The sequence below is a fragment of the Perna viridis genome, chromosome 7 (assembly GCF_037379345.1).
Source record: "Perna viridis isolate PV_CMFRI_1.1 ecotype Kerala chromosome 7, ASM3737934v1, whole genome shotgun sequence".
Classification (NCBI taxonomy): domain Eukaryota; kingdom Metazoa; phylum Mollusca; class Bivalvia; order Mytilida; family Mytilidae; genus Perna; species Perna viridis.
This window is the reverse complement of record NC_142451.1, coordinates 47,805,272-47,818,459: the sequence shown is the minus strand read 5'-3', so window position 1 is coordinate 47,818,459 and position 13,188 is coordinate 47,805,272. Positions and strand designations below refer to the sequence as shown.

Genomic DNA, 13,188 nt, shown 5'->3' with positions numbered 1-13,188 from the left:
GTCAAACGTTTTTATTATTATTATCATTTTTTAAGTCTTTTCTGTAGATAAATTATTGTCCTATGGCGTTTTCCTGCACTGCATAGTAACTTGATATTTTTTTATTCAAAATTATTTTATTTGAACAATTTGTTCAACTTCTGTTGTTTTAAATTTTATATTTTGATATTTTTTTTTTGGTTTTTCACTTACTATTGTTATTTTTATTTTCAATTTCTAGGGTGAATTTTGTCATTCTTTTCTGACATTATGTAGTATATTCATGTTTGTATTTTATTTTTGTATTTTTATATTGTAAAGCGCTAAGAGTAATTGTTATTAGTTAAAGTGCTATATAAATTCTGTAAATAATAATGATAATAACTTTGTTTAAAGTGAGATAAAAGACAACTCAAATTAAGCAGATTGGAAATTTCATTGTATACATACTTGTATGAGTATGAATGGAAGTATATTGATTGAATAAACCACGAAAAAGGTAATCACGAAAATTTCCCGTAACAGTAGCATGATACATTTACACATTTCTAAGACACTGAAATTTAAGGGGAAACACAGATATAACAACAAAGGCATACATTGATAGGTTATACCTGTAGGCATAAATTTCTCTTCTTCTCCAGAAACACCCTCTGTCAGTTTCTTATGTCATTTCCAATATAATACATATTAAAGAGGAAACCTGTGACAGATAAAACTTATTTATTCATATTCTGGACTTGAATGCAGAATATCAAAGACATTGTCCTGCACCAGAATATCAAAGACATTGTCCTGCATAAGAATATCAAAGACATTGTCCTGATCTTAAAAATCTTAATATTTTATCGTTTATTGAATGGATTCCTCTGTCAAGCTTAAATACATGTACATTTATACAATTAAGCAATAACATCTTGCGTCGTCCTCGCGAAACTCTCTTGGCATAATTATACTTATTTCTAAATACAAGTGTATAATGACTATGTTAATTTCATAAAGGCGTGAATGCATCCCGACAAAACGATTTGCTTTTCTCGGTTACTACTACTGAATTATAACAACAGATTCAGGTTATAAGTTTAAAGTAAAATGAAGCTACCTCTATCTAACATTTACAGAAAACCGGGTTTGTAAATTTAACATTCAAATGGTTGCGGATATATTAATTTATTTAATAAATTAAAATATCATAAGAGTACTAAGACATACATTGTATATACATGTATACACAAATGGTTGTACAAAATTTATATATGTTACAACTTTGTGAAAACATACATGTATCTCTATAATGGTTCAAAATCTTAGATCGATGTATTTTCGAAAAAAAAAACCAATTTGAAGTATAACAGTGAGGTAAAGGAGACAATTCATGAAACCTTGAATAAATTGCATAAAACTGCTTATTAACAAGACATACAGCTTGATTTCCTTTTCCTTTCTTCTTGACTTGACTGCATGGTTTCCTCAAAAATGACGACAGTTACCAAAAAAAACAAAAAAAAAAATAATAATAATAAAAAAGAAAAAAAGAAAAAGAAAAAAACAACATGGCGCATGTGGAACAAAACAGCATCGATTGTTCGATATTTTTCTGCACTATGAATGACCTCGACCATTGATAATGTCTGAATTTTATATGTAAGATCACTTACCCATGATCACTTTTCTATAACTTAGCGATATTTCAATAATCATTAAGCTACTAGTATCATATAATGGTATTTGCTTGTCGGATAGAGATGCTGATTTGAAATTTCACTAAGAAGACCCAATGCAGGTGTTGGTGTTTGAAAACTGAGATTTCTTATTTCAAATCTGTGCTTTTAATTCATCACTACTTCATGTACCTTTAAATTTGCCGAAATGATCACTCACTAACGAAAGGTAATTAATTATAACACTGGTTAGAACGTATGCACCATGTCTTTTTTGGATCAAATTAAAGCTCAAATTTTATCTTTTAAGGTTTATTGCCATTTTTTACGATCACAAATGCCTAGAACTACATGTATATGCTTCTATAATAAATGTAAAAGAAAAATAATGCATTTATTCTAAAATGCAAACTTAGACCATAGAAAATAGACTTCAGTGTCTTGAGACATCCTGAGACGTCTTGAGACATAAACACACATGTCTTGAGACATGAGACATGGTTTCGATTCTTTTGTGTCTTGAGATGTCTCAGGACACTGAGGTCTATTTGCTATGTAGAATGATATAATATAATGTAAACAAGATTAACTGTATACTCAATCATGAAATACTCTATATAATCGGTTCGTATAAAATAAATGTTAATGTTAAATTGAATCATACAGGTCTAACTAATCCATTAGCCCTTTTATAAAATCAGCAAGTTTCACATAATCCTCATCTGTATTGTATACATTGACGCTAACGCGAATGTAGTTCTTTCCACCGACGTACGTGTACTGCGCTGTTACGCTATGGTTCACTATGTGATCGATTATAACTGGCTCAAGTTCATCCTGAAATAAAATAATAGTTATTGAACATTGCGGTACGGCAGTGCCGCATCCAGAAATTTAAAACGGGAAGCGGTACAAGGTTCAAAGGTTATAAATTGGAAAAAAAAAGCTAAACAAAAGTGGGCTTTAAACCCACTATACTGACTTGATCGGATATTGTACGTAAATTATCAACCGCTGTATCGGACATATTTCAACGGATGTCTCCTAATTTGACATTTCGGTAATATTCTTCAGTATGTAAAATATAAAAGATAGGCTTCTTAACTGATCCTATAATCTATTCTGAACTAAAATGTATCATGGAAAAAAAAAACAAAAATAAAAAAAACAAAAACAAAAAATAATGATAGCTGTTTTTTTTTAGCATACCAACCAAATATATGAGCGTAAACTTACAAAAGTTTTTCGACCTTCAAACACCTTTGACTTTGGCAACTCTACTAATCTCATAAATGGTGCCTGCATTGATTTAGGTATCGGTAAAGCACTGGTTCCCCATGATTTTGTCAATAGGTCAACAGCTCTGTCTATAAGTGGCCCGATGTATTCAGAAAGTTTCTCCTGTAACACAAAGATCAATTACTTACTGTGTTAATATTGTATCTATTAGTAAAATCTTACATATCATGCTCTTATCGACCTAAAACAATTTCTCGAATTTTATTCCACTGTCTACCAACTTACGGTGGTTGCGATCGTGTGCGGAAAAGTTTTTAAGGTTTAGAGTTCCGTCAAATTTGAAAACAAGCAATGTTTTCTACTTTTCAAAGTTGGCATACAGCTGGCAATGAGTTAAGTCTAGGTATTTGGGAAATGACAGGTCTCCGATAAGCTAGAAAAAATCTCAATGACTAAATGGTATAGGGTTAAACATAATTATCTATAATGTTTTATATATATCATATGCTCTGGTCCTAAAGTACCGTTACAAATTTGTATATTTTATTATGTTTTTTTAAAGTCTTATTAGTCAATTTAAACCAAAGTTAAGTATAAAATCAAAAAACAAATCTTCTATCTTTGTTAATACTAAATTTTAACATACGAACCAGGCGCGGAAACATGGAGGTGGGCCCGCCGTACACCTCGGAAAAATTGGATTTTTTTTTGCGTAAATTCTTGTTTACTCTCAATTTCTACCCAAAACAATGCTCGCCTCGCTTCGCACCGCTTTCATTTACGCCCCTGACTAAAATCATTCATCCACTCGATCCTGCGAACAATTTTCCTAGAACTATTTTTCCGTAAAAATAATACTTTTATTTCACTTTGATCTTCAAATAAAGCTCAACATACGTGTCCTCCTATTTCTCTGTAAAAACCAATAGCATCTTTAGCTACCACATACGGACTATCATCCCTTGTTCCTTGATGAAAAAAATCCGTCTGAAGATCTTTCTTATAACCATGTGACGTCACTACCGGCCTGACAATGTCTTCATGTTCCTTTTTTATACACAAGAAAGCACATCCTTTGGGTGTGTATAACCATTTATGTAAGTTACCTATGATTATACATGTGTACGTCTTCTATACAAGATAAAATCAACTTTCCGATTGACGAACTTATAAAGGCAATAGTCACACACAAAATTCAAAAGGATAACAAATAGTTCCACTCAAGCAAAAATACATAGACAATTTACGGAAAGAGTAGCGGGGTTTATTAGTAGGAGTCCATGTGCTCATATTCAGTGTCGCAAAATGGCTATAATTAAGCATACACTTCTGTAAGTCTGCACAGATCTCCTCTACTACTTCTTTCCAATTAACACAATACCAAATTACGCCTCTTGGGGCAAATTAGGACAGTAAACAGTTTCTGAGTAAACTTTATTCTGGATAACCGGCCTTACATACATTAGTCGGAAATTGTCTACGAAGTACTATGTTATAAGTGTATAAACTTCCAGCTTGAATATCAGTGAAATGTTGTAATAACACAACTGTACCTGTATAGAAATCAGCGTCTAACTTCCGCAGGTTTAATGGAATCTGTCCTGGAACGTGTGCACCATCAATCAAACACAGGACTCCGTACTCTTTGCAAAGGGGAATTAATTTTTCCACGGGCATTCGAATGGCAGATTGGCTTGTTATGTGATCTAAAATATTTAAACGCGAATTAACATAATATCAAGATGATAAGAAATCGCCGGTATTTTCCGCATAAACATAAATAATTTTAAAAAAAGATAGCCGACGCATAGAAATTTAACTTCTAAGTTTCTACATAATTTCAAATTTTTGATACATTTTTTTCGAACGCGATTTCAAATTTTCTATACAGTATTTTTGAACGCCATTAAGTGATCAGTACTTGGCCAATCGAGAATCCGAATTGCGATCAGGTGACTTGCGTTTCCATAGAAGAGCGTCCTTAAGGTCAAAGGGTAAAAAGCAAAACTATACTGACTGAAAATCATATAATCGCCGTTTTTTATATTATTTCAATAACTACATATCTATTTTGGCCACCATTACTAAGCTAGTGTACACGTCAACTCTTATACTCATTGAGGACATACCAGTAGAATTTCTTTTTTATTTTTTTTTGAAAATTGTAATAGGGATATCCATCCCACCGTCCGTACCTCCGTCCTTTTCTGATTATATCAATTCCTTTTTATTGATATTTGAAAAATTCATACCAGTAAACTGTACATTTCTATTCTAAGGGGCTACATATACATGTAAATTGTATCTTAAGAGGTTGCAAGTCCCATGTAATTTACTGCAGGTACATGTGGTCAGAAGCCTTACCAATTATTGCAACTTTCACTCGTACCAATTCTTGCAACTTTCACTCGTACCAATTATTGCAACTTTCAATCTTACCAATAATTGCAATTTTCACCCTTGGATTATTACGAAAATATTCAGAGTACATTTCGACCACTTCATCTTCACTCTTGATCGGGAAGTTCAGTGTTAGATAATCCACTTGAATACCTACAAAAAACGATTATAGCTTAAATGATGTCATTTACTCTCTGTAGAATGAATCTACGATCACAAAAGAGTGAAGTCACTAGAGTACAAACTATTTTGAATATGTTCGGACCATCTGTCCTTGTAATTTTAAAACCGTATAAGTGAAATATGAAGCAGACAGTCAATGTATTGCTTCAAGAGCATCTATTGATTTATTAGTGTATTGGGTACCTATTTTGTCTATATTCTCTCACAGATTGTGATTTATGATCATTTATCTATGTTCTAGAGCGTTAATCTAATCACAGTATATCTCTTTTGAGTTCCAAATTAGTAATTCAAAATAAAAAAAAAAAGAAAAGAAAAGAAACAGTAGTATTAAACCTCTGCATATAGTAGGTCTACTTAGTACCGCAAAAATCAGTGAATTTATCAGTAGTATGTATTACTTGTATTTTGCTTTCTGGTATTATTAATGAAATGTATATGCAGTTATTTTTTGTTTGATTCAATTCACACAATTAATGGTGGTGTTATTAGAAGTGAAATCGTTGCCAATACCGTCACAAACACAGTTTATTTGTTAGGTGATCCTTTTTTTTTGTCTTTTTTGTTCCTTGTGGGATGGAAAAGAAACTTTCTACGTCTCCGAATGGACGCGCGATGTATTGTAATGTAGTAATTAAGAAAAGAAAGCTTTAAATAATAAAACACAGTTACGGCAGTTTTGTTCCTTAAAGTTAAAAAGAAGGGTTTGAAGGTCTGTGTATAGCCTCCTTAAAAAAATATTCAAAAAAGAAAAACAGTTCAGGTGCAACTGCAAATACCTGTGTCCACCGAAGATTCTCGGAAAGACTCTGACTGTGCCGTACATATGTACTTAACAGCTTGGTAAGTATTATCAGTACACAATATTTTATCTCCCGTCGAATACGTCAAGGACTTTATCACGGCAGCTATACCTGTAATAGATACTTATAAATGAAATGTATTGTTTTCCAGTCACGTTTACTTCAGCATGCACAATGTAAAAAGTTTCCTTTCTTTGAGTGTGCAAATAACCAAAACATGCTGGATGTTTCATAGGGTGGTCTCGGGTGTATATAAACTGTAAACAGAACCTATGAAACCTGTCTTATGCTGGATGTTTCATAGGGTGGTCTCGGGTATATATAAACTGTAAACAGAACCTATGAAACCTGTCTTATGCTGGATGTTTCATAGAGTGGTCTCGGATGTATATAAACTGTAAACGGAACCTATGAAACCTGTCTTATGCTGGATGTTTCATAGAGTGGTCTCGGGTGTATATAAACTGTAAACAGAACCTATGAAACCTGTCTTATGCTGGATGTTTCATAGGGAGGTCTCGGGTGTATATAAACTGTAAACAGAACCTATGAAACCTGTCTTATGCTGGATGTTTCATAGAGTGGTCTCGGGTATATATAAACTGTAAACAGAACCTATGAAACCTGTCTTATGCTGGATGTTTCATAGAGTGGTCTCGGGTGTATATAAACTGTAAACAGAACCTATGAAACCTGTCTTATGCTGGATGTTTCATAGAGTGGTCTCGGGTGTATATAAACTGTAAACAGAACCTATGAAACCTGTCTTATGCTGGATGTTTCATAGGGTGGTCTCGGGTGTATATAAACTGTAAACAGAACCTATGAAACCTGTCTTATGCTGGATGTTTCATAGAGTGGTCTCGGGTGTATATAAACTGTAAACGGAACCTATGAAACCTGTCTTATGCTGGATGTTTCATAGGGTGGTCTCGGGTGTATATAAACTGTAAACGGAACCTATGAAACCTGTCTTATGCTGGATGTTTCATAGGGTGGTCTCGGGTGTATATAAACTGTAAACGGAACCTATGAAACCTGTCTTATGCTGGATGTTTCATAGGGTGGTCTCGGGTGTATATAAACTGTAAACGGAACCTATGAAACCTGTCTTATGCTGGATGTTTCATAGAGTGTTCTCGGGTGTATATAAACTGTAAACAGAACCTATGAAACCTGTCTTATGCTGGATGTTTCATAGAGTGGTCTCGGGTGTATATAAACTGTAAACAGAACCTATGAAACCTGTCTTATGCTGGATGTTTCATAGAGTGGTCTCGGGTGTATATAAACTGTAAACAGAACCTATGAAACCTGTCTTATGGTGGATGTTTCATAGAGTGGTCTCGGGTGTATATAAACTGTAAACAGAACCTATGAAACCTGTCTTATTGAACATCATTATGTGATTTAATAGTCACAGCAATGATCAAAATGGAGTTTTTAATCTCCACAACGATCGATATAATAAATTACTCTCCACAATGATCGATGCTGTGTACCAATCTCCAAATGGTTGAAATAGTGTATTAAATTTCACAATGATCGCTAAAGGGATTGATATGGTGTGTCAATCTCCAAAATGAGTGATATGATGAAACAATCGCAACACAGATTGATATGTACATATAACATCACTCTCGACAATGGTCGATATGATTTATCCATCTCCAGAATGATCGATACAGTGTGTAGAACGTGATAGTGATCGATATGGTATATCAATCGTACACTTATAAATATGGTTTTTCAATCGATACAATGATTTAAAGTTCTAAAATCCACAGTAATCAACACATTGCATTAATTTCTTACCACTGTTACTTCTTTGTGGACTTTTACCCCGCAAAACAAATTACGACTTATTACAAAAACATATGATTTATGTTATCTGAAACTTTACTCCAGCATTCCTTGATTACTCTGAACCTGATCTAGATAACTGTATATAGCATTATGTTTCCATTAACAAATGAACAATGGAATATAGCCTTAATTAACTGGCACCCACAGCACTCATTCCGTCTAAACATTATGCAGAGTTGGTTCATTACTTTATAATTTCTGAGTTCTGACTGATATGCTAGACAAATTACTTGAATGGAGCTGTTACTTAAGTGATTTAGATCAGTTAATACCAGTAATGTATCCAGTACATGTAGATTATGGTGTTTACTTAGTAATGTTGAAAATATCATACACTGTAGTTCAGAATATGGCAAAATATGGAAATACACACCAGAGGATTGTCTTGAAGAAAATTGATTTTAGTGTCCAAGGTGAAAGTTACAAATAGAGGTATTTGTGGTTTCATAAATATATTTTCCTCAACTAGTATATTCAATAGTTTGTTTTATTTCAATTAGATCCATAATTGAATATGTGAAATAAAACAGTATTAACGAATGAGACAGAAATCATACTAATCACAGATTTAAAGTTGAAATACTTTGCATTTTCCTAATTCACAACAAAAAAACCGAATACTTGTACACATTGACGTACTGGAAAGTAAGACAAAAAGTATCCATTGATTATAACAACGAAGGAATCACTACATAATTAATTGACGATGAAGTCTGGTCTATAAAGAGGTATACACCTTAAAAAAATAGTAGGAAAAAACATGTATGATCATTTTTGGAGTTTTTATGTGTTTTGCTTGTGTTTTGTTTATTTGGTTTTTTTTTACATTTTGTTTTGTTTTTTGTTTTTTGTTTTGTTTTTTGTTTTGTTTTTGTTTTTTGTTCTATTTTTCCGTATTTCCTTTTTTGAACTATTTTCAATTAGAAACACGTGATATAAACTGTTACCTGTAGTTGCGTTCTGAACAAATACTATGTTGCCTTTGTCTGCATTGACAAAATCTGCCACGATTTCTCTTGACTCATCCATCCTTTTACGTAAATTATAACGCCACCACAAATCAGGATAATCGTACATATCACGTAAAACCCTATAAGGAAACATAATTACATAGTAGGTCATGTATATATAGGTGCAGGTGAATCTGCCTGATTTTCCCCGATCAGGTTCTAAAACTATAATTGATATGGTTGATGTAATTACTATCATGACGTTCTTGTTGTTTCTCTGTTCGCTCCAAAGTCTGTTCTGCTTGTTATTTGTAGAGCACTTAATTTCATGCATCTACTTTGTACCACAGACCGTTCAATTTTCGGAACAATATTTGTCGTCTTTCTGCATTCTTATTTTGTTAAAATAAACAACCAACAAACTTAAAGGAAAATACTCTGACAGCTCATACAAAATGCAATACCTAAATTGCGCCTCTTTAATCCGTATTGGTGCAACTCCATAAGATCCATGGTTAGTAAAAACAACGCAATCCTTCAAAGGAAATTCCTTGACTCGAATGTCCTTTCCGAATTTAGGAATGTCGGTCATTATTTTTACTTTTATTTATTTCAGTCGATTAATGTGGAAACATGTATCACCAGTTAAGTTAAGTCTACGCTTTTGTTGATATTTAAAATCTAACACTTAGTGTGTATAGGCTTACAAATTTGATTATATACACTTTAATAAACACATTTGTAACTTTAAATGACACATCTAATCTACTTGTGGAATTTTATATTTCAGGTCTACGAATATATGAGTAGCACATACATATGTTGCCGGACCGCTAATAGAGCAGAAGTCCTAATACTGGTAATCAATTTTTATACTTCGATGGTTATGTAACAAATGCAATTACAAACACCCATGTTTTTGTTAAGCATAAGAAGAAAAAATACCTATCTACATAAAAATACTAAGCTTGGTGTTTTTCTACTTCTATTATCAGTTGTCTTTTCTGTTATCATTCTTGAAGAACTTTATTTAGAATGAAGTAACATTCCTTCCCTTCCTAAAGTTTACCCGACAAAAACGCATACCGACAGATACCGACACCGACAGAAACTTAACCCACAGAAACGCATACCGACAGAAACGCATACCGCATTGCCAATAAAAAAGCCATGTATAAAGAAAAACATGACCGGGACTTTATTTGGTGAACGAACTCAAGAAGGAAAATAGTCGTTCTTAAGTAAATCTAAAAGCGATTTAAAGACTTTGTTTGAACGTTATAAAAAGGGATACAAACAAAATGGGGTACCCCATGCCCTATTAGATTTTAGGTATAACACAGGGCAGGGTGATTAATTAGCACAGATCCCCTTCCTACCTTCAAAACTACGAGTTCTTCCGATATTCATAAACATGTACGCAATTTTACAATTTTACATGTTATATTTTGCATTGAATAAAATGTTAATATGACTTTACACACTATAACCTCATTGACTTTGTAACTGCTAACTTTTTATATTTTTACCTCATCTGCTGTTCCTGAACGGGCTTTGGAACAACGCCATAAGCACCATGGTTAACAGGAAGTACACCATCTTTTATGGTAAAAGCCTTGTTCCTGATATCTTCACCAAATTCCATTTTATAACCTTTTGTTTCAAGCGATCAAGATATTATATTAACATGGACTACATCAGTTTATAAACATTTTATCTTAACCAGATATCACTGTTTACTAGCCACGCTCATGAATAAACTTACAGGTGAAATGTGGCAATCGGTAGTTACACTCTTTGAGACGTTTAGATTTCCGGCACGCACGATACCATAACGCACGCTAAACGCTCACCAAACGCACGATAAACGAATGCTTCTATCGTGCGTTTAAAGGAACGTAAAGAAACGCACGATAGACGAACGACGAAAATTAATAATATTGACAGAAAAAAATAGAAAATAAAATTAATCATATAAATTAATAATACCAAAAATATAAAAAATAACTGTTAAACCCATGAAATAATGAAAGTACAAAAATAATCGAACGCTTTTATCATGCGTTTAAGCGAATGCTTCTATCGTGCGTTTATCGTGCGTTTAAACGAACGCAAAACGATGGGAAACGTGAACGTCTCAAGGAGTGTAGCTCAGTACATCCTCACGATTCAAATATTACAATGATTGTTATTTTTTAACACTTGCCTAAAACGGAATTTTTAGCAAACAGAGCAAACACATTTTACATAGTACCATACCATTTTTTGCTTGTTTTTTTTATAGAACCGCAAAAATTTTGCGGTGGTATAATGGTATGATGCTATCATGGCCGTCCGTATCGTTGTCGTCGTCCGTAAACACTTTGTTTTCGTGCGTTTATTTGAATATTATAGTTAGTTTATCTTTATGCAATTTTATAACAAGGCTGTAAACCACAAAAAGGTTGGTATTGATATTTGGGGGCCATGGCCTCAACCGTTTTATAATTAAACAAGCATTTTATAAAATTTAACTATATTACTCCAGTTAAAGAAAATAAATGTCTATGATATTGTTCCACGATAATCTACATCATATTAGTCAGACAGGGATTGATTTTTTATTTTCTGGGGAAAAGGGGATGGGGGGGGGGGTAAAGATTTGGACATTTTATAAATTAAGGCCAGAAAAATGAACGTACCTAATTAAAAAATCGATTTACAAGAACTTGACGTTAACAAATAGCTTTGTGAATGATTGTTGTTTCTGAACAATCTACTATCAGTTCTAACATCGCACAATTCTAGCATTTATGGAACTATCGGATGGTAGGGCACTGGTTAAGTGCTGCTCCGATTTTGGAATTTTCAGTCGTCGAAAACAAGCTTGTCCGCTGATGACGTATAATCTTTCTTCTCATTAAGATTGAATGAATAGAAATATGGTAATGCCTGTTTTAACTTAACGAAATGTTAACATTATTATTTATTTGCAAAAAAAAAAAAAACATTATGAAAATTTATCGAGCCTTGACTGGTCAGGTGAGTCTACTAGTACAATTCTAGAGTTGGCTCTGCTGTGATTATCAGAAGCGCCGACTCTAAAGCTGTTCTATGACGTCTCAAGTACCAGTCCATTTAAAATTCATACTCTGAATTCGGTGGGTCTTTGACATGTACAAACCACCTCCTGCCTGATTTTTAAAAAGACTGTCTATGAAATAAGGTAAGACTTGTGGAAGGTTTTTTGGTTAAAATTCCTATATTTTCTGTTAAAAATACTAAAAATGATTTTTTACATGAAAACATGCCTTTTCGTAAAAATCGTCCGACATGGTATCAGTGTAGGAGAACACCAACGTGGTTACATAGATAACTTTATATGTATAAGACTCAGAATAGGCAAGACGGGCCATTAAAGGAAAGAAAACGATTAGAGAGAGGGTGAATCTCCTGTCTACCTTGTCTAGAGGCTTAAATATCAATTTAGCACCACCACACCCGTATTCTTCATTTCAGTTGACACCAGATCTTGACCTTTTGACCTTTGTACGTTTAGACTTAGTCAATCAAAAGGCTGTATTCACGGAAACGTTCGGTTTTGGTTGTTTTTGTCTCAGTTTAATTTATTTAGTCTTCACACTTTTCTATCGAAATCCTAATATATCTTTGTCAATTGATCTTTATCACATGAATGGCGAGACTGGTTTATTTTCAAAAGCAAACAAAAACTGCATTTTGAAATTTTCTCCACTGAACCACATCCTGATATATGCTATATAACCTGAGTAATAGAAATGTTTGCGAGGAAAATTGTGGTGCTGATTGGGTTCTCATTAAGATTTTCTAACTCAATCATCAAATATACCATTGTAAATGTAAATGTCTAAAATATGTGTTTTTAAGGCAGCAGTCACTAGAGAATAAAAATAAATATGTGGTGAATGCAATAAAAAGATTAACTATGCATCGTAAATTTTATATATGGTATGAGAAAGCATCACGTAAGGACAGTTAAACTCTATATAAAACTTTAATGACTCTTCTTCAACATCTGGTCGACGGACCTAGGTATGTTATTTCATCAATACATGGCAGAGGGAGTCGTCCCGGGGTTTCCAGTATATT

At 33.3% G+C, this 13,188-nt stretch overlaps 1 protein-coding gene across 2 annotated transcripts; it reads right to left on the bottom strand.

Moving 5' to 3' along the window:
• Positions 1-828: 828 nt before the first annotated feature.
• On the bottom strand, positions 829-10,776 carry LOC148613045 (uncharacterized). 2 transcript variants are annotated; one of them, XM_088595044.1, is made up of 8 exons: positions 9,546-9,726; positions 9,079-9,221; positions 6,242-6,376; positions 5,319-5,432; positions 4,433-4,585; positions 3,777-3,985; positions 2,877-3,041; positions 829-2,477 (listed from the first exon to the last, which is right to left on the bottom strand). In XM_088595044.1, exons 1-8 carry the CDS (start codon positions 9,671-9,673, stop codon positions 2,313-2,315), a joined length of 1,212 nt encoding a protein of 403 aa, XP_088451170.1. In that variant the 5' UTR covers positions 9,674-9,726; the 3' UTR covers positions 829-2,312. The 2 variants fall into 2 exon arrangements, with proteins under 2 accessions (XP_088451170.1, XP_088451171.1); XM_088595045.1 differs by lacking the exon at positions 9,546-9,726 and adding an exon at positions 10,611-10,776 and having other exon boundaries at positions 831-2,477.
• Between the last annotated feature and the right edge of the window lie 2,412 nt (positions 10,777-13,188).